A 25,542-nucleotide genomic window follows, 5' to 3' on the forward strand; every position below is an offset into this window, starting at 1 on the left:
TCTTTAACTTTTTTTTTTTTTTTAATACAGACTTCATCAATCTCTGGGCATTTTGTTAATGAGCACGGTTATGAGCTGTGGAGAAGCCAAGTGATGATAATAAAAAATTATGTATTATGAAGATTTCTATGCCTTGGTTCTACTTGTGTTACCTGGTACCAGCAATACAGGCCACAGAGCTCCAGTGCAGATACAGCCACTTTTTAAACTCCCCTTCCTTATTTTTTTTTTTTCACCTTCACCTTTTTTTGCCCCTACTTCTGGTTGCAGTTGAGACTCTCTCAGTCAACAGGGAGCAGGAAGAGCAAAACTTTTACTGGTGAAACATTCACAGAGAGACAATCTAAAGTGAAATCAGAAACCATTTGGTTGGAAAATTGTGGTATTTTCTGGATCCCTAGCACAAAGCAGGAATTGAGAATCTGACTCGGTGTTCTTAGAGGGCTAATTTATTATTTTATGGTATTATAATGTATTAAAGAATGCTATACTAAAACTATACTAAAGAATAGAGAAAGGATTCAGACAGAAGGTTACAAAAGAATGATCATGAAAAACTCATGACTCTCCAGAGCCTCAACACAGCTGGATGTGATTGGTCATTAAGTCAAAACAATTCACATGAAACCAGTCAATCAATGACCAGTTGGTCAACAACCTCCAGACCACATTCCAAAGCAGCAAACACAGGAGAAGCAACCAGGTAATTGTTGTTTCCATTTCTCTCTGAGGCTTCTCAGCTTCCCAGGAGAAGAAATCCTGGCAAGGGTTTTTTCAGAAAATATGACTGTGACAGAAAATTAATTCCTATTCATAATTCAAGAGTCCATCTCAGAAACACACCTGAAAAATCTTGTTTCTCTAACCAGGGATTGTCTCAAGACCTGGATCTCTGAATAAAACCATGCCCAGCTGGCTCCAGGATCTAACCCCAAGGCCACTGACTTGGACAGAATAATCCAATAACTTCAGTGCAGCCTAGAGCACACCTGAGACAAGGCAGCAGCACCCCAGCCCTGCCTGGGGGCAATGGCCACACCAGGAACCAGCCACAAACACCGAGTGCCATCCCTGCTGCTCAGCACCACAGGAGATGCTGAGGACCTGAGTCTGCCCCTGAGGCTGAGAGCCACTGTGCCCATACCACAAACTTCCTTTCTGCCCTAATGAAGGCATCTGCTCCAGGCTGGAGGGGATGGGCACCTGCAAACTGCCACCTGGTAAAGAGATAACAGTGCTGCTTTGCAAAAAGCAACCTTTTGGGTTTACTTTTAGACTGAAGAAAAGCTCACATGCCTGGACATTTCCCTGTTTCCCCTCACCAGCATCTGTGTTGACAGCTTTAACACAAGATGCTGCATCACACCTGCACCTGTGCAAGGTCATTGATTTAAATTTGTGTCAGAAGCGCTTGAAGAGTAAATATTTGCAATGACCAGGTCCAGTGACTCTGCCTGCTGACTATTACCTGGGGCTGGGCTCCTCGTGGGCAGCAGGCTGGGTGTCACCAGGACACAGGGACACCATCTGTTGGCTGTGCTGCTGTCATTGTCTGAGGAAGGTGCTGGTTTGACCCACACACACATCTGTTTATCCTTGATCCAGTAAAACACCCACAAACACCCCTCATGGCACCTCCAGCCCAGGCAGCAGGGACACAGGAGTTGTGCCCCAGACCCACACTCAGCACCTTTGGTTTCACAGCTCACACCAACTTCAACCCTTGCACAGAACCAGGCACCTCCCATTGATTTTTCTCTCTCTTCCCCCCATGATGCATAGAACTGATGCCCAGGAGGGTGGTGGCACTCAGAGAGTGCCAGGGTAGCTCAGGAACATTTGTGTGTACATCCTCATTTCAGGTCACCAGGCTGGCATTCAGTGCAAGAGGCTTTTAATGTCTGCGTTGTTTTTCTGAGAAATTATTTTGCCCCTTTTTAAAAAGCTTTTATTCTGTTTTGTTTTTTTTTTCTTCCAGGTTCCTGCTAGCTTCACGTTACTTTTCTACAAATGCACTCTAAATAATTTTCCTGGCAGTAATATATTCAAAAGTAGTACTCTGAGAAAAGATTTTAGTGGCAAAAAATAGTCACAGAAAACAGATTTCACACTGTGTAGCACGAGTCACTGAGAATAGATGGAGGTTCTATCATTTGGGCGAAAACTCACAAAATTTTCCCATCAACAGGCTAGTGCACTGTCCAGTCTGTAGCTAATGAAATGCAGAAAGCTTTGCTAGGAACAGTCCTTATTAGAGAAGGCATTCATACCAAAACAAATCATCCCCTTCCACCTGTGTCTTTTTCTGATATAATGGAAAAAAATAACAAAACAGATGGTGATAGCTTTACTCAGGGTTTTCCTGCAAGATACTCAGATATGGCAAGGAAAAGTACAGATCACAAAGCAATCCTGTCAAAAGAAGCTGGGGGAAAAGTTCACTGCTATCATTTGTCAATAAGCAGCCCACAGCTGTTCCTTCCCAGCTCTGGATAATATTCCTAAGGCATAGGCCAACTACTAAGGAGTTTAATGGCTTATTATTTTTAGTAGTACAAAACATTTTAAGATCACGCTCATTTTAGTCACAAAATAGAAACACATCAAGTACCTCAATGCATTCAGACCAGCTAATCAACACATCAGCACAGGCAGGATTTTGAATCTCAAATACCTCACTTTGAGGTGCTCGCAGGCTGAAAAATTCATAAATCAGAAATGACTAATGGCTGCATTCAGCAAATCATTTCAGACAGCAACTGCATTGGAGAAGCCCTCAATCTGTCCCCACAAAGATCAGGAATGATAAAAGGAGGTGACTTTGGCTGTCCTTCTCTGACAAATGTGTTACCCATGGGGAGCCCCAGTTGTTTGGCCCCCCAAGAAACCAATCCTGAGGAGCTGGGCAAGCCTGTGTCCAGCTCAGGCTGTGCTCTTGGCATTAACAGCAGTTGCCCTGCAGGGACCCTCAGGGAAAAGTCTGCAGAAGTTATCAGATTTATTAAAAAAGAACTACAGATCTCTGACACTCCATCCCTGTGGCTGGCTCAGCCCTGCAGGAAAAGCAACATCTGCTCCTGTGCTGGCTGGCTGCTGGCTCCACTGAACGCACGTGGGGCTGTAACAAAGCATTGCGAGGATTTAAAATTAAATTTGCTGTGAGGGCAGACCTGCAGGGTGATCCCAAACCCTCTGTCCCACTTGCTGACCACATAGAAAGGCTCCCATTTGGGTGGGAGGAGGTGCTGCAGGCACGGGAGCAAAAAAGCCCCTTCCCCTGCCTGTCTCCTCTGCTCCCCCAAATCACTCAACAGGGAGAAACCCAAACCCCAGACATCACCAGCTCTTTTCCCTGGCTCTCCAGAGGGGCTGCCAGGAGGAAGGAAAGCCAGGGCACCCCTGGGAATCCCCCTTATGGCTTCCCCCACCATCCAGGGCTGTGCCACATCCCATCCTTGTGACAGCAAGCAGCTTTTTGTCTTCCCACCTAAGCCTGGCTCACGCAGCAGAGACCACACCTGAGCTGGAACACAGGTGACTGTGAACATTTAAATTCCACACACACAGAGCAATGATGTCCATCCATTCCTGTCCCTTCCTATGGGGGACATCTCCTGTGAAAGAACACGGGGAGGCCAAAACGTGCAAAGAGCAATCCCAGAACAGGCACCAGTGCTGAATGAGAACACCTTGTGCCACGCTGAAGCACCTGCCAGATCCAGCCCCTCTTCCCCCTCCTGCAGAGATGCAATTAAAATGAGCAGAAGCTGCAGCTCATGGCTGGCAGATCAGCCCCATCCAGCCATGCTGGGCATGGACTTTGGTGTCAGATACTCTCTCATCAGCTGAGCTGCTTTTCAGGAAAAAAGAAAAACAAAAAACAAACCCAAACTTTTTTTTTTTTTCCCTTTCCTTTTTTGGGGTTGTTTTGTTCAGAGCTTTGCTCCACTGGTAGAATTCTGCCGGGCTCCAGGGCAAATCACTCACACCACAGGCAGAGGGTTTTCACTGGAGATCAATGTAATTGCTAGCATTTATCACTTTGATAGCCTAATGAAGGTGAGATGTAATTAGAAAGGGTGTCAATTGGAATATGGAGTTTGTTTTACAATTAACCATACAATGGGTAACCACTGGCACAGAACAGTGCAGTTTATAAAGCTGGTAATATATGGCATAAATGTTCATCACTGGGTGACTTAAAGTGACCTAAAGCCACCTTCTGTAATTGCTGCCTTTTTTTCCTAAGTGCTTGAAACAAACACGAAAAGGTTGAACTCCTCCCAAGGCAGCTTTTGCAGCCAATGAAGATGGTTTATGTCCGTGAAACTGAGCCCATATAACTGTCACCTCATCATCATTCCCACTTGCAGAGTGATCAGCAGTGATTTTGCTTGAGTGAGTTTTGTCTGTGTAAGCAAGCTCAAATGAATGCAACAATCATAAGAACTCCCAGCAGGGCCATTGCCAAAAAAAAAAAAAAAGAAGAAAAAAAGCTCCAAAAAGCTCCAGAAGCACACATAAAAAGCTTTCTCATCACGCACACACACACAAAAAAAAAAAAAGTAAAAATTCGCTAAGAATTAAAAGCAACTCATGAAGTTATTTTTCTCTCCGTTTTACTCAAAATAAGTGTTTGGGTAAAGTGAGTTTTATGCAGGATGGCTGACCCTTGTTTAAGGCAGAATGTCTTAAGGCAGAACACTTCTCCTGGATAAGGATCTCCTGCTGCTAAATAGACACCAGGGCTCGTTGCTTGATGGATATTGTGCAGTAATGAGGACTGATGGTGCTGTTAGCAGACAGCTTGACGCTGAATGGGAGACCTGAGAGCCACAGTCAGGAACCTCCCGAGCCCAGCAGCCACAGCACAAAGTATGGCTCTCCCTACAGAGCTAATCTTGCTTCTGAACGAGAAAACGCAGTTTTGATTTGTATAATCTCTCGAGGGTTGGTGGGGTTACTGCAAGAGTGATTGCTTCTGGGAAACCAGCCCTTCCCCCTCTGCACAGTGGAAACGCAGACTTTGGTACTTGCCTATTACCATGAGTGTACCCTAGCCCTGGCAGGCTTTCCAGTGTTGTGGCTGTAGGATTAACAAATAACCTGCTGCGCTGCCACCCGTCTGACATTATCTCAAATGGAATTTAGTTTAGTGCAGGAGACTGACAAGAAGCAATGGTGAAAGTTTTACCTTAAAAAAGTCAGAAACAGCAGAGATGTGGCCTGGAGGTGTAACAATTTGTGCTGTGGAAAGGGTCATGCAAACAGAGGGTCTGTGAGGTGCTTCCATCTGGTTCATCCTAAGAGGATTCCCCAAGGTCCTACAAACCCACCAGTGGCTCTGCAGCAGGGGCTTAGATGGGGGTGCATTCCTAAAGCACTCCCAGATTGTCACAGACATATTTTATGAAAAATCCTTTCGTTAGGATCTTTTCTCCTGAGAAGCTGAGGGGCCTCAAAAGCGAAATGTAAACATTAATTATCTGCTGCTGTGGAATGCAACAGGTGCATCTGTGATTGGTCTCACGTGGTTGTTTCTAATTAATGGCCAATCACAGTCCAGCTGTCTCGGACTCTCTGGTCAGTTACAAGATTTTATTATCATTCCATTCCTTTCTATTCTTTGCTTCTGATGAAATCCTTTCTTCTATTCTTTTAGTATAGTTATAATATATAATTTTCTTTTAATATAATTTTCTTTTAGTATTTCTTTTAATAAATATAATTTTCTTTTAATATATACTTCTTTTAATATTAATAGATATGAAATAATATATATATTTAGATATATTTCAATATATATTTTTATATATTATAATTAATATTTATATAGTATTAATTTTATATTTTCATCTATATTTTATAATTAAAATTATTATATTATAACATTATAACTATTATAATTAATATCTATATATTAATTTTATAAATATATTCATTAATAAAATTATATTTTATATAATTTTATTATATAAATTATATATTTTTATATATTATTATAATTAACATTTATATATTATTATAATTAACATTTATATATTATTAGTTTTATATATGTATATATTTTTCTATAGTATTGATATATATTTTATATAGATATATATATGTTTCATATTATATATGAAATAATAAATCAGCCTTCTGAAACATGGAGTCAAGATTCTCATCTCTTCCCTTGTCCTGCGACCCCTGTGAACACCACCACACCAGATGACACCCCTGTCATTAGCTGACCATTCAACATTCTCACCAGATGGCAGGAAAGTCTCAGATCTTCCAGAAACATCACCCTGACAGCTCTGAGGGAATCCCTTTCTGCATGAGGTGAGCAGCTACGGTGCTTTTGAAGGGGGTGGTCACACCCTGGTCACTCTGGCTCCTGACACACAGTCCCAGCCTGGTCTCCATCTCCTAAACAAGGTGCCTGTCACCTCCAGGTGGCCCTTATTGTCATCAGGCTGTTTAAATTGAGTTTATGAAGCTCCTTAAGATTCAGTTTGAGACCTTATTCCCTATTTCCTGTACTTTGTGTAGCCATCTGAAGCGACAGAAAAAGGACATAAATAAAGAAACATTTCAGAGAGGCACCATTTTGCAGGTCAGCTTGCAGGGTTTTAGGTGTCTTCACAAAGAAGGGGTGTGAGCTCAGATACTCCCTTTCCTGTGGCCAGGTGAGCACAGCTTCTTGATATCATTACATGGACACCCCATACATCTGCACTGGGTGCCCCAACAGGTGGGACCCTGCCAAAATGTGGAGGCCACATGATGACAGTGATGGCTCAGAGAAAGTGATGCTGCTAATTGCAGCAATTAAACAGTAATGACATAATTAATGCAAAAATTATGCATGGCTCGAATCCAAGCTATTGCAGTGCAAGAGGAATTCATCACACCTAGATGAAAATCACTCCTGTGGAGATGGTATCATATCTGCTTTTATGACTTGATCAGGGATAATGGTTATGGGGAATTCAGGGAACAGTGGCAGCAGCAGAAGCAGCTGATGGGAATGGCAATGAAACACAAAAGGACTTTAAATGTGAACGGACAAATTGAACACTGAAGGTGAAGAGAACTGAAAAAGTTGTGTTACAGCAAGACCCTCCAGATCCATGCCCCAGACCAAAAAATATCTCACAGAGTGAGATGCAAAGACTGCCTTCAATTGCAAATAACATTCAAATGGACATTTGGTATTTCCCTTTCCAAGTGCAAGGCAATAATGAGGAAGAGAAAAGTCAACTGGTTCATTTTTCTTTTTACAAAGCAACTTTTGATGAAGAGAAGGTTTAAAGATCAGCATTAATTCTGTACAATCTACATCCTGCATTTCTAGTCTAGTATGTTCACAAATCCCTAATCTGAGAAATTAAAGAAAATAATTTAAAGCGACATAAAACGTTAAGAAATTTTGGTGATATTGTTTAAATCTCAGAAATCAGGTATTCCCAGATAGCTGATAAAAATAGGTGAAAAAATGAGTCTGATGTATTTGCTCCATCCCCGACTCAGCTCTCAGTTCATTCTGCAATTTGGCTTCTAAATTTTGAAAATCCACTTTGTAATTTTTCAAGGTATCTCCCAACAGGGCCATTAGGAGGCCTTGTTAAAAATAAGGCTGATTAGGCCTCATAAATTGCAAAGAAAAGATTTTTCTGGTGATGTTCAAAGCCAACTGTAGCAGCCCACAGTCAGACAGTCACATCACTCAGAGGGCTGTGCCCAGGAGCTCTTTCCCATGTTCAGACCAGAAGATGTTCTGTGATTGCTGTTTGACTGTGCAGCAGGAGCAGAGCCGCAAAATCCAAGAGTTCATGCTACTGGTTGAGAGCATCGTATGTTTGTTGGCCCAGAAATACTCTGGATTTGCAAAGTTGGACTGAAAACATGGCCAGCCCCCAGCCTTTGCCACAAATCCAGCCTGAAATATTACTGCATTAAGTGGTGGTTTACTTGAACTGTGTTATTTATGCTTCCATACTGGGTGTCTTAATGTGGCGATAAATAAAACCAAAATGTTCGTGGTGTGTTACCAGACATTTTACTGATGGATCTCCTTGTGGACAAAGGCATTGGGCTCCAGGAAAAGGGAAGGACTGAGCAGTCTCTGAGCTGAAAGCACACGCTGCAGAGTTGCTTTCAGAGGGTTTTGTACCACGGCCCATAAGCATCCACTTTTAACCAATCCTGTGCTGAACCCAGAATTCTTTCTCTGGTTTCTCCACTGGAATGAAGTCACTGGGGGTCGGTCTCTTTCTCCGGGCAACAACAGACAGAACAAGAGGACACAGTCTCGAGCTGTGCCAAGGGAGATACAGGCTAGAATTAAGGAGGAAGTTTTTCACAGAAAGAGTGGTCAAACACTGGAATCACCTACCCAGGGAGGTGGTGGAGTCACCATCCCTCGATGTGTTTAAAAAAAGTCTGGATGTGGCACTTGGTGCCATGATCTAGCTGAGGTGTTAGAACATGGGTTGGACTCGATGATCTTGAAGGTCTCTTCCAGCCTAGAAATTCTGTGATCTGATTCATCAGGGAGTTTTGCGAGTAAAAATCAGCATGTGGTGTACAGCTTTGTCCTCCAGTAGCTTCAGACACTTTGGTTTGTTAGTCTGTAGCTAAACACAGAAAGCCCTGAGGTCCAGTAAAGCAGACTGAGGGTTTGTGCTCAGGCAATACAATGTATTGGCCACGGGGCTTTATGAACATACCTTGTTTGGTGTCAGAGGAGGACTGATGGTTTTCCATTTAGACTGTGGAGTCTACTGCTTAATAATAAATACACTCCTGACATTGCTAAATGATAGCCTGCTTCTAATAAACCCCATGCTGATCCCTGTGTTGGTTAGAGTGGGTAATTCATCTTGCTGGGCTGTTAAAACTTTAGCTGAGATTACAGAGACGACATGAATCAGACACGATCAGCACGTCCCCCGCTGTTTTGCTCATTTTCTCCCCATAACAAAATGCTGGCTGGTTTTCTCTTCACATTGCAGATCTTGTTATTAGTTGATTTCGTTATTAATCGCTCCTGAGGCTTGGGAGGCCTTTTCCAGGCACATCCATAAGGGATCCACATGGTCTACAGTGAAACACACCCCTGTACTTTCATGCTCAGGCTTCTCCCAGGCTACTTGATATCAAGTTGTAATCCCTTTGTGTTACTGAGTACAGCCTGCAGCCACACTCTGAACACACAAGAATGAGCTGAGAGCTCCAATTTTTCCCTTGATTTTCTACCAGAAAGAAAGAGAGAGGGAAAAAAAAAAATAGAAGAAAGGAAAAAAAAAACCACCCTTATTATCCTCAAATCTAATTACAGCCTCAATAGCTCCTGAGGATTTGGCTTCATGAAGTGGTTCATAAAACCTTCCTTGTCATTATGCCCACTAACGCCCTTTGGTCTCACGCACTGATAAGGGCTTGTGTGAGTAATTTTAAATTAGCTGATAACATGCAGGACGCTCCAGGCACAGCCAGGTGTCTTAGAGAGAGCAGCCTCCAAGGAACAATTCCTGACTACCTGAACAGACCTTGCTTCCCACTCCCCTGGGTCCCACCAAAGGTAACTCCCTGTGCTGGGGCTGGCATGGGGCCCCAGGAGTGTCACACCAGCAAGGGAAGGGGGCACAGGACACCACCAGGGACCCCCCCAGGGGCAGCAGGGATGGAGCCCCCACAGCTCCCTGTGGGCCCAGCACAGCCCTGCACTCCTGAGCACAGCAGGACACCTGATAGAGCAAGCAGCTCTCAGCTCTGGGGCCACTGCCTCTCACTAAGGCAGCTCAGAGCTGCCCTTTCCAGTCACAGACTGGGGAGCACTCAGTCCCTTCCTGCACATCTGCCCACCCACAGCTCTGCCACCATCGTTATGTGCAAAAAAAAGTTGAAGTCAGGTTAAGAATATGTTCTTTATCTTTCCCCAGTCCAGTAACTCCTTACAAAATCCATTTGAGGCACCACAGATTTTTCCTTTCCCTTCTGGATGCTTGCATTCTCAGGCACCTTTTGACAACTACCATTAATTGCTGTGATAGATGGACATGGCGCCTTCCATTTCCACAGCCAAACCAACAGAAGATTTGCTTTCTACCATCAAAAGCAACAAGCCCAGCTGTGAATGTCACCCTGTTCCCTGCAGAACAGCCAGAGCTTGCTCCAGGCTTGGTCAGCCACAGTCTTTCTCCTGTAGTCTCATGGACAACCTCAGCTGGCATCTCTTGCTAGGAACCCATTGCTCCTGTTTGGAGGAACTTCTCAGTGTTCCTGAGCCAACCTGAGGGAAAATGGCAATGCAGGACCCACAAAACACACCCAGTCTGAGAACTGGAGCTGACAAACTTGTGCTTAGGGAAGAGAAGGGATGGCCCCAGCCCAGAGCTGGACTGCAAATCCACCTGTAGCTTCAGCCCCACTGTGGTTTCCTAAGCCCTGATACCTCGAGATACCCTACAAATTAGATGCTGGTACACATCAGGGATACCTATTTACAGAAGGCCAAGAGACTGGGAGAAGGAAGGGAGGAAAAAGTGCTGGGTTTGTTGCGTTTAATCTTTTTTCCTCACTGCTTTTCCCTTTAAAGCATACTTCCTGTTTTGCTCTTTCTGTAGCTTGGCTACCACACTACCTAAACAAACAGGAACCAGCTGAGGACCTCACTGGGAGGACTGAATCAGACAGAAGATACAAGACACCAAATCTATCCAGAAAGAAAAGAAAGCCACATAGGTGACCCTCCAGAGCCACTACTTACTCAGCACCAGCACAGGCAGAACCTCACAGGCCAACTTCCAGATCAGCTTCAGATCAGCAGGAGAAGTTCAGCATCTCATTTACAAGGCCAGACCCTCAAAGGAGATAGAGCTGCCTCACTTGCCAGGGTTATATCCTCAGTGTTAACACCACCAGGCCTCCCTAGTGTCTGTAATGTGATTGGGAAATATGATACACCTGTCCTGAATTAGAGGAGATGGGTTTATCTCATTTCAGAGCCAGCTCACGGATGGGTGGAGATCAGATCAGCTGTGAGAAATTCCTTTTATTGTGCGACTTGTTACTCGCAGTAGGGTGAAAATGTCTTCTAAGGTGATCTCGTGCACTCTGAGGGATATCTTCTTATCTCTAATGCAGTTTATACAGACCAAATTGGTTTTTGCTTCCAACAGCTTTCCGTAGAAGAAAATCAATTTGAAGATGCAACGAGTGCGATCCTTCATGCTGAGGATCCATTGCAAACGCACCAATGCATGCTGTGGCAGCACACAGCTGCAGAGACAGCACAAGCAATGCCTCTTACCAACACGTGGTTCCTGTCCAAATCAAGGTTTCATGTCCAGGGCACTGAATAAGCCACTGCCACACTGTTGTTAACAGTTCCATTAACAGAAGTGAAAGTATGTTGTAACCAGATAAACAAACTCCTTTTAACCCTTCAGCGTTCTGGGGCAGCCATTTCAAGCGCTGGATCACTCATCAGTCAAAATAAATCCCCCCCTGGAAGTGCAGGGTGTTGATCTGAGATCCACACAGACTCTCTGCACCCCTGGGTGTAGATGTTCTCATGCTCAAGTAATTTGAATTGTCCTTGGTTACTCCCCAGCCTCCACATCTTGTAAACCCATTCACCCCTGCAGTGTCAGCCAGTGCTTCCCACCACTGCCAAACCTCCAGGAAACCTCCTTTTCACCTTGCCTTCTGCACAGATCCCCCACCCAGGTCAACTTCCCAAGGATTAGTAAGGAGGTGGCAGCCTCAGTATGAAGTTTAGAAGTGCTCTCTCCCTTGTTCTTCTTCTTTTGGTGAGATGATCATTGCTGCACATCCTTGTTGTCAGCGGCCTCAGGCAGCTGGAGTCCAGTAAAATTTGGAAAAGCCACCTAAATTGTGTGGGCTTGGGCCAAGAGGGTCAGAGCTGATGTTAGTAATACCCTTGGATCTGGTTGTGACTACACACAGAGAAAACAACCATCTCTGCTACATAACACAGGCTGGATGTCCATGGGGAGGATCCAGGAATTGTCAGCAGGATCAGAATTCATGAAAACTGCTCAAAGTGCTTGTAACGCTGATTCTTCTGAAAACATGCCAAATGCCAGCACACCATCACAGCAGCAGGATGCCAATCTCCATTAGAAGAGGCTCACACAACCTCTCCAGAGCTGTGAGGAGGCAGGGTTTTTATCTGCCTGCTGCAGAGACACAGACACATGGATCCATCAGGTGTCTCCATGGCCAGAGTTATTCAGGACCACCGAGTCCATGCTGAGCCCCTGGCACGAGCACAGCTGGGGCCACAGGAGCAGTGCAGAGCCTTGGGTTCCTTCAGAAAACTGCACTGGGGGGACTTTGTTCAGGTGCTGTGTTATAAACCTGTCCCCATGGTGCAACTCTGAGTCACTAGGGCTCTTAAAAATGACCCTAAAGAGATTCCTACTGAGTTGCAGGCTCCTAAGCCTTTCACCCCGGGAACAGTCCTAATTTTGCAATATCATTCTTTTATGACACCTATCAGGTTACATACAAACTTCCAGTGCTCCTTCTCCTTTATCTTCTCTTTGGTTGGTTGGATGTCTGGTTGGTTTTACAACTGAATTTAACCCTCTGCAGTAGCAATACCTTGTCTGGACACTTTTTTATGTAAATCACAGGAAAATGAGAGACATCACTCATTGTGATGGAGAGTTAATTATAGATAATTATAAATGTGTGCTTATGCAAAACCCAGACTTGGCTTCTTTTGTACATCACACAGAACCAGTTTGGGTTTCTTTAGTGACCAAGCAGTATTAGGGAAAACAAAACAGCCCCCAGCTCCACAAAAGAAGCATTCTTACCTGCAAATTTATGTGTTGCTCTTTGTCAGCTTTGTGCTAAAATGCAGCTCCATTCAAAACTTAATTAGACTCAGTTGGAGAGGCAGTAGCTTGCAACAGGTTTTTATTCTTACAGGGTTCTGAAGGCACTTCCAGTGAGAAACAGAACAGTGGACATCGGGAAAACATCCATAAATCTGGAAAAATGCCACTGGATTTAAGCATGTAAGCCTCAACAAAAGCTGGACACCCATACCACAGGCTTCCTTTAACTCTGCAGCCACGTAAAGCAGCTGCACATTAAAACTGGTGCTGGATCATTCAAAATTAATTTAGCCAGAACATTATTGAGCAGCAGAAGTTTCTCCCATTGCTTGTGTGAAACCTCCTTGACTTTGCTTCCTCTATCCCTTCTATAAACAATAGTAACTCCCAGCTTTTCACTGAAGCTTTTAAAATCTGAAATGTGAGCAGTGCAGATCACACTGCAGGGTTGCGATCAGAGCCTGAGCCAGGAGGAGCAGCTGCCAGCCTGACACACCACAGACCCTGGTTTGCTTAGGGCACGGGGCTGGGCTGGCCCTGCCTGGCAGCTCTGCCCCTGCTCCCTCCCTCCCTGCCCAGCAGCATGGGAGAGAGACCCTGAAAGGCAAAAGGGAGAAACACTTGTGAGTCAAGATAAGGTCAGTCATGAAGGAAAATGAAATGAAACGACCCCAAAAACAACCAAGTGATGCAAAGGCAGCCAGTCACCCCTTGCAGCCTGATGCCCAGCCAGGCAGAGACCTGCTGTGGCAGAACTCCCCCCAGTTTCACCTCTGAGAGTCACATCACATGGTGTGAGACGTGTCTTTGGTCAGCCTGGGGGAGCTGTCCCAGCTGTCCCCCCTCCCAGTCCTTCCCCCAGCCCCAGCCTGCTCACATGGGCAGCAGAGTGAGGGATGGAGAACACCTTGGTACTGTGCAGGCACAGCAGTAACTAAAACATTGTTGTGTGTTACCAACACTGTTTTGGGCACCAGTCTAAACCACAGGACCTTACAGGCTGTTATAAAGAAAATGAACTCCATCTGAACCTTTTTATCTGTAGGCAGATCAAAAGGGTCCATGGAGACTGCCAGCCCAGCACTGCTGGTGTTACATGCAACAAGAAATAATCCTTGGCTTTTTCTCTCTTCAAGACACCTGGTCTTCACTAAAATTTAGGGGAACTGTGGCAGGGAAATGAAGTAAGCCACCCCAAGCCACTCCTAGAAGCAGGAGAAGGGATTAGCGCTCAGGGCTGTGCTTGTCTTGAACCACCACCACCAGTTCTCCAGTCTTCATCCACCAGCCTCATTTTGCTGTTGCATTGCTGGATAAACAAAGATCCTTCAATTCAGTTTCTACCTCTTAACCACTAAATAACCACCTCAACATGTTGTAACCTGAGGCTCTGTGCACAGGTGATTTGTGCTGTTACCTTATGGTACTGCACTGGTGCAGAGGGAAGATGAGCTTGACACACCTAGAAATCACACAAGCAGCAATGTAAGGACTGCAAGACTTCTCCAGCCCAACTAAAACCAGACAGATTTGTTATGATGGGAACATGGATCTCCTTTGAGAGGGAGAGGATGTGCTTTTTTTTACTTTTTCTGGCATGTTTTGGGGGTTTTTTCAGATAGCATTAGTTGGCTCTTTAAAAGCCAGTAGTAGTTCCAGCCTTGAGTTTCCTGCTCTGAATCTAAATTTCCCAAGGCACAAGAAGTGACTTACCTGGAGATCATAAAGGCTGTCACAAAGCTCAACAGCCAGGATTAGAATCATATTTTCTGCTTTATCTTATGTTCTTTCAAGTCAGTGCAAAATGTTACCAAAAAGCATTACCACCAAATGATGCTGGGGCTTAAGCAGCACTGGTGTGGGAGCCCATCTAGATCCCAATCAATCACATTGTGCCTGCTCACAGCATGGCAATCATTTGTCTAGGCATTGAAAAAACACAAAGCAAGAAAAGTTCATCTGTTTTCAGTGAATTTTAATAAAGGAAAGAAACCTGAAGGTAGGAGTTGGATTTGAGCAGCAAGTTAACCTTTTCCCTGACACCATGCAAGGTCTTTCTGCAGGGGTGTTAGGCAGATTTGCTAAATGCCACACTGGGGTTAACTCTGGAGACTGCCAGACCATGGCCAGCTTTATATAAAGCTCCCCAGGAGTCAGGCTGATACTCTCAGGCTTCTCTGAAAACACTGCTGATCCATAGGGATAATCTCATTTCCTGGAGCATGAAATAAGCTGTAGCCTAAGGGTTACAGCTGATGGCTGTGTGAGACACAATCACCAGTCTGACAAGTGCTGCTGCTCCCCAGCTCTGTGAGGTATGTGGTGGCTTCTGGGCCTCCAAGAGACTTAGCTGAACTTGGCTGCTGCTCCCTGGTAAGGGACACCATGCCTGATGCTCCCCTCTCCACTGCCCCAGACACGTTCACAGTGACCACTGAACACACATTTTGGAATATAGGAGGGGTTTGCTATAGCATTTGTGCTTCCCAAAAGGCAAGAGAGCTGCAAAGCTGGTCAAACAACTCCTTCCTAGAACACATCCCTGCAGGTCCCATGGGTCCACGTGCCCAAGCACACACATGAGGTAGCTGTTTCTGCTAAGGCAAAGAGCAGTTTAGAGAGCTTTGGCTGTCAGGAGAATGGAGATTTTCAGCTTTGGTGGAAAACAGTAAAGCTAGATAGGTCTGAGGCCCTGCTCAGAGTGTATCTACCAGGTGCTGAGCTTCAAAACCCATGCCAAGCTGTTCAGAAATTGGGATTTTCAGAACTGAACTGCCAGCTGCTGGGCAGCGCCAGGCTGTGGGCACAGTACAGGTGTGAACGTGTTAAGCTTCAAGCTCTTGGGAGCTGCCTTCCCTTGTAAACACACTAGACAGGGAGTTACCACCCCTTGCCTGTCATCACCATTGTGAGAAGAACATGTGATATGTCCCTGTTCAATTAAAAAGGAGCCCAAGGTCACTGCCCTCCTTTGTGAAAGGGGTCCATTCCTTTTGAAGTGCTCCCCTTTGTTTCCTGGCAGAGTGGTGGCACAGAAACAATGCCACCTCCCACCACGAAATGACAGCTTGCTCCAGCCCTCTCAGAACAGAAGCCCTTGAGGCTGGCACCAAGGGAGCTTGATGAGGTTAGTAATCACTGCAGCACATGAAAAGCATTTTGCACCACTGACCTTTTGCACATAAAGAGCTATACTAGTTTTGCTTATAAAGCCGGGAAGATTTATACACACGGCTTTCTCCCAGCACTGAGGGAGGAGAAACTGAGGCAGTAAAATCCTGAAAGCCAGCAATTTATTCAAGAAGGGATGCTGAGAGCACTTGAAGGCTTAAAGCTTATGGTATTTCACCTGCAGTTTGCAGCACAGGAAACAAAAGATAGGATTTTCACTAAATCCTAGCATTTTTAGACAGAAACAATGTTGTTTTTTTTTTTTTTTAAGTCACATTGACAGTCCTGTGGAAGTTCTCTTTGAGGGTTGTTACTACACAAGAGCTGTGTGCACAGCTCTTGCTGTTACCTGTGGCTGTAGTGACAGCTGCCCTGAAAGGCAGGCTGGAAAGACCTTCTATTCCTAAGACCCCTCCTGAGGTTGTCTGTCCTTCTCTCCCCTCAGGCAGTCACCCCACTTCCACACAGAGGCAGCACCTGGCATGATCTCTGGTAAAAGACATCTCCAAAAGCTGGGAAATGATAATATAAATAAAGGAAATAATTTCTGCCTGGTCTGGCTATGCTAAGTGACTTGGAGATAGAGGTACATTGTGGCCCAGGCTACCCTGCTCACCGGTGTGAATGGGGAATCCCAAACCTTTTCTTCAGTACTTTACATGGTGGGCTACAAGGTAACTGGGAAGCAAACCCAGGTAATATCCCTCTTCCTTTCTTGAGCAGTCTCCAATTTTAATTAAAAATTAAACCTTCACCGTTCCATCAGTAGCAGCATTGTATGGGAGTCCCTTCATCTGTAGTTTGGAAATTGGGAAACAGAAATATGACACAGTTACCTTCAATTACCAAAAATATTACTTTTATGAAAGAAAAGTGAAAATTTGAATTAGTCCAGATCTGAAGCAGAGCAGTGAGAGACACACAGCAAAATTTTAGGGGATTTTTCAGTGACCCACGGCCTTCAGAGAGGAGAAATAATCACGTTACTGCCTTTCCTCCCAGCTTGACAGAAATGTGTATCCTTTAATCTCACACAGTGAATCCTCTGTTTGCTTGGGCTTTGGAGATTCAACAAGCACCGTGTGCAGTTAGCACAGAGCAGGATTCCCCCATCACTCGCTGCTCTGATCCTGGCCACAGCCATCAAGGGCTGCCCTGCCTCTGGATACACAACAGGGACGTGCACCAGGTACCAATTCAGATGTGCAACACAGCTCCACCCATGTTGTCTGCAGAAGACAGAAACATTCACAGCAAAGTACAAAAATAATTCAGTGTTTTCCACTTGATCCCTGGCGATGTTTCTGAGCATCCCTTGGCACATCTCACCTTGTGCACCCACCTCAACCCCCAAGAGCTACTGAGATGCTTGTTTTGCTCAGCCCAAGTCTCCTTTAGGCATTAAAGGTTCTTCTACCCTGCGTTTCCAGGGAGATTAACCAATGCTCTGCACGCTGAGGTTCTGTGCAGCCCATGGCAGGAGCCCTCTAAAACACTTCAGGCTGGTTTGTCTGCCATCCCTCCTCCTTGACCATCACCAGGCCAATACCAGCTGCACGCCTGGCGGTCAGCATCCGCTGTTCCACCTGCAGTGCAGTGTCCCATTTTTATTTGGATGCTTCTCCTGCTGTCCCACAGCACACAGGGTTTGGATCCGAGCCCCCCCATCCGGTGCCGCCTCAGCCGCGCGTGGCCACGTCCCGGTGCCCGTCCTCCAGCAGGTCAAGACATCAGCATGTCCCAGCGCTGGCTCATGGCTGTGCTCTCACAGGGGTTGATCACCAGCTCTCGGATGCTCTCGTGGGTGTCCCCAATGGTCTCAGTGTCCAGGCAGAAGCGTGTCGCTATGTGCTCGATGTGCGACCCCACCTTGCCCCAGCGCTGCAGAGGGGAGACACACGACAGGAGAAACAGGTGAAGGAGCTCCCTGCCCAGCCTGCTTGCACTGCACTGCTCCAGCATCAAGGGGACAGCTGCCATCAAGCCCTTGTGGCCTGATGCTGTCAAGTACGAGGTCCCCAAACCCACACTGTCACCGTGGTATTTTATGAAAAATCCCTTCGTCAGGATTTCTTCTCCTGGGAAGATGAGAAGCCTCAGCTTCTCCGTGTTGTGCTCCTCTGGAATGTGATCTGGAGAATTCTTTACCCAGCATGTGAATTGTTTTTACTTAATGACCAATCCCAGTCCAGCTGCGTCGGGCTCTCTGGTCAGTCATGGGTTTTTAGCATTCATTCTTGTGTCAGCCTTCTGATGTCTCCTTTCTCTTTCTTTAGTATAATTTTAGTATATCATTTTCTTTTAATATAATACCTTAAAATAATAAATCAGCCTTCTGAGAACCTGGGAGTCAGATTCTCATCTCTCACCTTGTCCTGGGGACCCTCACAACACCACAGCACACACCAAGCAGAGCTCACTCATGCTGAGCATTTCTCCCATCAGAAGCACACTCATTTAACTCGGCCTCTGCCTGGCTTCAGGGAGATAATATATTACTAACAGCTTTTTCCCCAGGTCACTGGCTCAAATGCCAGCTCAGTGATTAACTGCAGGGAAATGTTAGCATCTGCTGCCTGACTGGCAGCCCATGTGAACTAAATTGCCAGTTTGGGTTTGACTTCTGCATTGAAGTGTCCAGATCACCACCCTCACTAATAGACATCCTTATCAACACACTCATTTAAGAGGCAAAGGGCTGAACAGGCCAGAGTCTCTACTCCCAAATTGACTGTGCTTCCCAGATGAAGTTAGAGCACAGGCCATTTAATATGCAGTAACACTGTGATGAAAGAAAGGGAACTCCAAAGAAAATGGGGGATCAGTGAAAAGGGCTCACCTGCTTGTTGTCACCTTCTTTACAAGGTGACAGCAGCACCTGGGAACCAGGGAAGAGGGTGTACACAGACAAACAGAGCTGCTGCTGGCGGACGTGGTGGTTGTATGTGTATGTCCACTCCTGCACAGAGGAAGAAAAAGAAAAAAGTGGTGAGAGAGCAGTGTCGATTCTTTCTATTCTTTTACCTGGAAAACAAAACACTTTGGCTTGGATCCTGCCCCTTACAAAATCAAACACAAACCTCACTGACTTCAAGAGGCATCAAGAGAAGTCATTGGGATGTTTCAAGCCTCCCCAGAATTGCAGCTGTCATTGAGGGACTAAAGGTACTCCAGAAAATGTCTACAAAAGCTGCTGGAAGAACATGTTTCGTGATACAAAAGATTCCACTGCCAGAACTGGGCTGTGGTTGGAGAACAAAAGGATGGGAAAAAAACCAGAAGAGAGGCAGGAACACTACCAACCACACAATGTGCAGTCCTATTTTTTCAGGGAAGAGCAGCAGAGATGCTTTGCAGCTGTCAGTGGGAGACAAGAGGTGATACACAGTAAATGCCTGCAACTCCTGGGGTTCTGTTCCCAAATATCACAAAAATAAGAGGAAAAGCTCTGCTTTCTATCAAGGCACTGGGACCAAATTTCAAAGGTTTGCTGAACTGGTTGGCTGTAACCATTGCTGCTCTCATTCCACTGGGCTGTGGTGGGGGTTTTTTTTCTTTTGCTGCTTTTTCATGTTCACCAGAGTTTTATCAGCTTGTCAGCCTCAAAAATAAACTCTGGAGGAGCAGAGACTCTTTGTCCTGTGTGATGCTTACCAAACAACAGGAGATCTCTGGGATTACCATCTTTTTCACCAGTAGATGTTTTTGGGAGAAGAAGAGGAGCAGCTGATGAGGATTTGCAAATGTACTGGGCAAAGCACCATGGATGTGCAGACACACTGCTTAGCCCAGGAGTGCTTCACAGAAGTTTACTCCAGCTGAACATTTTCTATCACTCACCTGTGCTCTTGTTACCCAAAAGCACCTCCTGAGAGGATCCCAGCCAAGGGATGTCTGTCTCCCTGTTATTTGTGTGTGTGCACAAGCAGACAAGAGCTGGTTTGGCTGATGGGAAACCACTAGCCATGCTTTTACAGAACCCTGGAGAGGGACTTCTGGACCAGGTGTTTTGCTTGTAACTTTCTGTGAGCATCAACTTTGAAATTGGAAAGAGCCGGGCTGGAAGGGTTTTCTGAGGGCTCCCATCCAGGGTGCAAAGCAGGATCAGCTCCTGCTGTGTAAATGGCTCTGAGCAGCAGTGGGAGCAGATGGAAAGCAGTTTCTGAGCTGTGGCAGGGCAGGTGAGCAGGGCTGGAGGACCAACAGCAGGCTGGCTTCACTATCAGAGTGCAATAACCCTGCCAGAGACAGCAAGGCCAGGGAGCACAAGGATTCCCACAAGAGACCCCAGGAGCCGTGGCAGATGTTTTAGCAGGGTACAGGCTATGAAAACTCCGAAACTGCTGGGAAGGAAAAGGTGCCAAGAGGAAGCAGAACAGTTGGGAGCTCAGCTATGGAGAAGTCAGAGCTCCATGAGAAGTGATGTGAGCAGCAGTGTGGGCAGTGGAGGGGAAGGCAGTGCTCAAACATATGGCTGTTAGGCTGCGGTTGGAAAAATGGGGCTCCTGGGAGACTTCAACCCTTTCTGAGTGCTGGAGGGGAATGTGAAGAATGGCTGCCCTACTCTCAGAATGCCTGCAGTGCCCCCGACTTTGAATGGTGGAGGTTTTGGGTTGCATTAGCATGAGTTATTAGAGCAGGGACACGCTTCTGGTCCTTTGCTATTTGTCACAGTCAGCAGCTCTAACTCCTCTCCTCAGCTTCCAAACAGACAGCAACAGGCATTTAGCTCCTGGGAATATAAATCCCACTTTCATTCAGGTTCTTAGCCACCTGAAAGGGAAGACATGCTTTTGCACAGCAGACCCAGCTCCACAAGGGCTTCACACTGTGATCCTCATACTCTGTGCTTCTCAGCCCACTATTCCCCACCAGCTCATGGAAATCAAGCCTGGCTTTCTGAACAGCCTGCCCACAGGCTCCTCGGCAAGAGCTGCCCAGGATCTGGGTACGTAACAAGCATTCATTTTCAAAGCTGTAATCCACACCCTTCTGGCAACCACTTTTCTTTGTCACATGGAGCAGGGTTTACCTGATCCCACAGTGAACACATCCCAGACATCCCAACCTGTCAGCTGCTGTGTAAACTACCAGCCTGGGAAATCAGGTGCCAAATTAGTCCAGCATCTGTGAAGAACCAAACCCTACGGGGCAAGCTCCAACATCTGTTCTTGGCACCCATGCTGCTACAAGCTGCTTTGAAAACCTGCTTTACATTTTTAACCAATTGTTGGTCATTTTAGCTCAGGACAGGGCTGAAGCTGCACCCATGAGGCTCCTCAGCAGCAGCCAGTTAATGCTGTAACGTGTGTGTATGCTGAATTCTCCAACTAACCCAGGCCATGGGACTTTTTTTGTTTGTTTGTTTTACATCTTAACCTTCTTGCTTCACTGAGGTTATCTCACAGAAGACTGCTCCTACCAGAGGTTCCCCATTATTTTTTTTCCAGGCCAGGCTATGTTCAAACCTTCAGAATATTCACATCCTCTCAAGGCAGAGCCATCCTCATCCAGCAGGGGACCATGGGACAGGAAGGGTGGTGATACCCATTTTCCCTAAGCTGTTGTTCATCATAAAAACTGAGGGCTCCGGAGCTGGATGTTCCACATCCAGCAGCAGTTCCACAGCTGACACTGGATCCTACCCTCCTGCCCCCAGGCTGTCCTTCCACTGTCTTTATCTCAGCTGACAGATTTTCACACAGCTCATCTATCTCGGCAGAATGGCTTTTTATGGAAGCCAGCCCTGTTGAAAATGTTTTATCCAGCTCTAATCATGTCTTCTTCCCTTTCAGCCCTAGATGAAAGCCAAGGAAAATTATGCAGAAAATGAAGAAATTTGAAGGGGAAGGAGGAAGGAAGTCAGTTGAACACCACAGAATCCATGAAGGACTTTGAGTTAAAATACATCCCATGGCCACACAATTTTTTATCTTGCCCCTTCTCCTCCCTTATTTTTATGAGTTGGGATTACATTTTTTTTTCTTTTTTTTTCCATGAGGAACTACTTTATCTCCTAATCCCTGACACACCGACGTGGCCAGCACAGCAGAGGTTGCGGTGGATGGGGCAGCCCATGGTACTCCTAAGGAGCCCTGCAAGGAGCTAGCCTGGCTTCAGGGCTGCAGAATTGCCTGAGCAGATGCCATCAGGGTTTAGAGCTGACCCAGAGCCAAAGAAAAACAGATCTATGAGGTAAAACAAGATTTCCTGCCTTTTCAAAGGCACAGATGGAGGGGTGGTGGAGCCAGGAGGAAGAGGGTGGACTTGGTGAAGAGAGCATGACCAGCTGCCCAGCACAACCAGCAACCCCCTTCCTTCAAAGCCTCAGATAACACCAACCCCTCATCTGGGGCTTGTGACTGTTTCTCAAGGCTTTAGCATCATCTGAGCCGGCACCTGTCACTGTTACTCAGCATTATTGTGAACTGAGGAAATTATTTTCCAGAGTGACCTTTGGCTTGGCATAGCCTGGCTGGCAGATGGAGCAAGGAGCCCCTCAGCCCAGAAGGAGCAATCCCATGGGAGCCCAGCATTCCGTGACAGCGAGGCCTGTGCTGCCCAGAGAGAGGTCAGCCGTGCCCTAAAGCAGGGGTAGGAGCAAGAGAAAAGCTTTTCTGAAGAAGGTGGAACAATCTGATTATCCAATCATCTTCTTAACAATCCCAGGGAAGGACTTCCCAAGGCACGAGTCACCGAAGGATACCCAAGTGCTGCCCTCATCAAAGACCCTGGGATACAACTGGCACTTCCACACATCTCAGCAGAGGGAAAGCAAAGTACACCAGGTGCCCAGGACTGTCTCCCTGTTCTTCTGATGTTTACATTTTTGTAATGGAGTTTCTCACACACTTTTCATGTAAATAATGATTGTTTTGCATTCCTTTCTGGAGGAAGAGAGATTTGATGGACTGTCGGTTTGACCAGTGTAGTTAGAGAGGCGGCAATTTCATCCTCCAATCCACAGTCACTTTTAGAATCCTGTAAATACCAAGGTCCAAAAGGAAATGTGCCTTTTTTTTTATCTTGGACATCTCAGCGTGCCAGTGTCATTCATTTCATGTTGTATTGTGACACAGGACAACCTGGGTGCAGAGATGACACTGCTGCCCCCTGCTCTGCTCACTCAGCCTGGCTCCCACAGCCCCAGCCAGCCTACAGCTGGGGCAGGTCATGCCCATGGAGGAGAAGAACGAAGGCTTTTGAGGGGAGGAGGGTCAGAAGAGAATGTTTATGGCTGAGATGTCTCAGGAGGGTCACTTCGTTTGGACAGATGCTAAATGCTCTCCAGAAAAAGAGCAGATCTACTCACCACACAGAGGACCTCAAGCCAACTGGGATGAGCATCAAAGCCACACCAGGCAGGTCATCACACTGCCTTTCTTTCCATCACACTGCCTTTCCTTCCCAAGAAGAGCCAAGGTCATGCCACTCGAATGCAATGGCAGCCACTCAGCTGCCGAGCCCAGGTATTTTAGGGTGCAGGCTCAGGAAATGGATGCTGCAGCCTTTCCCCTGTTTCCTTGCTTGTCTAAAAGATGCCTGAGCTTTCCACTCCTCTTGCAGCAACTGCTTACACGTGTGTTATAACCAGGTCAAAGCATCTTCAGATTTTTTATCTGAAGTGTGTCAGGTTTCCTGAAGCTGCTAATGACTTAAATAAATCCCAGTCAGATGTCTTTTCCAAACTCTATTAACTAATACCAACTGACACTTGGTTTGAAAAAAAAAAAACCAACTATTCACATCTTCATTAGATAGATGAGGACAAAATTATGATCAATTATTTTCCCTCAGATGCATTTCTCTTGTGAAAAACTAAATCAATCTGTTCATTTAGCAAATGAGACGCAACAAGGCATGGAATGCTCCAGTGGGCAGGAGCACAGGCAGAGCCTGCTGTGCCCTGTGCATGGGCACTGCACAAACATCTCTGCCTGTCACTAACTCAGGAGCCCCCTGACAGCCACCCTGAGCTCCCTCTGAGAGCCACCTCAGGGGACAGAGCCCACCCTGACTGCTGCCTGGCCTTCTGCAGAGGAAGGAAAGGGCCAAGTGGATCCCCAGGATGAGAAGACAGAGCTCTCTCCTCCACGAAGATGAGGGGTCTTCTTGTGCCTCAGTGCCCCTGTCAGTAAATCAGGACCAACACCAGACACCACCAGGGAGGTATTTTGAGACCTGCTAAGGGTGTAAGTCTGATTTTACCACAGAGTACTTGCCTCAATTTACCCCAACTATGGATGTTGTGAGCCAGAGGGCTCACAACACCCTTCCCTTACACTACAGCTAGAAAAACTGAAAATAAAGAGCAGCTGATTGCCATCTGACAGCTCCTGTGCCTCTCTCCTCAAACCATGACAGCCCAGATCTTCTCATACCCAGTCTCAAGACTTCATGCATATAATGCTGGTAAAGGGCTGGGGCAGCCCAGCAGGGAGACAGCTACAGAAAGGCAATCAAAGCAACCAAATTACTGCTACTATAATAGTGATAATAAAGAATTTGGACAGCCAGGATATTTTCACGGTACTTACTGAGTGCCAAGGAAGCACAGCTTTGATTTAGCTAAGCCTATTTTTCACAAAATGAAGCTTAGGGTAAACAAGACGTGACTTCAGCGTGTTAAAAGTGAAGATTATTGCTCTATTCTGGTATATCAAATGCAAAACCAAGTAGCATTCAGGACTGCTGCATAATCAATCCTACACAGCCTGGTGACTGTAACAGCCACGTCATCCACAAGTTCAGGTGGTCTTGTGGCAACTGAGTCATTAAAATATAAGTTTCCATTCACAATAAAAGTTTAAATATCCTGCTTTAATCTGAACGATTCTCCATGGGTACAAGTAACAAAGAACTATCCTAGAAAGACAGAGAAAGATAAAAAGGAAAAGGCTTTTCTCTGTTCCTGCTGTGTACTGAGTGCAGTCTTTCTGCAATCTGTTTGTAGTGCATTTTTCTGTTCCTTTGCAAAGTTAGTCCTGGATGTGCACAAGAAATAGAGTTGCCATCCAGTGGGAAGTGTTGACCTATTGCAAACTGCTGCAGAATCAGAACAGGAAGATGAAAAGTTCGTGGAGTGAAAAATTCCGAAAATTTACTGCACAGAAATGTCAAAACAAAATGTGTTTGATAGGAATGAAACAATCCAACTTGTTGGCATGACATTTCTCATTTTAAAATACCACATCAAATTGGTATTTCAGAAAGACCAATACCATTTCATTACACTGACTTGCAGCAGCATTTTTCATTCTGATTTTCCCAGATTTTTTTTTTTAGAACAGCAGATTCACTGGACATTGCTATTGTTGTTAGAACACTTTTCCTTTCTTCTGCAGAGCTAGCCCTGAAAAACATGATGACCTGCTCTCACCAGCTTTCTGTTTGTGTGAAAAGTCCATGCAGCAGTGGAAGAAAAAAAACCCCAATTCTGGAACATGGAAACTAGTGAAACTGTAAGAAGTGCTACTGTGTGGCACTTGCAATTATATTAACTACATTT

The 25,542-nt window shown here is 45.8% G+C and overlaps 1 protein-coding gene across 1 annotated transcript in view; it reads right to left on the reverse strand.

The window, feature by feature from the left end:
- Window positions 1-12,925: 12,925 nt before the first annotated feature.
- The window catches only part of GALNT14 (polypeptide N-acetylgalactosaminyltransferase 14), a 99,473-nt gene continuing 86,856 nt past the window's right edge, over window positions 12,926-25,542 (reverse strand). The window contains exons 14-15 of the mRNA XM_036380744.2: window positions 18,874-18,993; window positions 12,926-17,915 (exon numbers count right to left, since the gene is read on the reverse strand). Coding sequence (XP_036236637.1) covers window positions 17,757-17,915; window positions 18,874-18,993 — 279 coding nt within the window. The 3' untranslated portion in view covers window positions 12,926-17,756. The remainder of the gene's footprint in view (window positions 17,916-18,873; window positions 18,994-25,542) is intronic.

The sequence above is a fragment of the Molothrus ater genome, chromosome 3 (assembly GCF_012460135.2).
Source record: "Molothrus ater isolate BHLD 08-10-18 breed brown headed cowbird chromosome 3, BPBGC_Mater_1.1, whole genome shotgun sequence".
Classification (NCBI taxonomy): Eukaryota; Metazoa; Chordata; class Aves; order Passeriformes; family Icteridae; genus Molothrus; species Molothrus ater.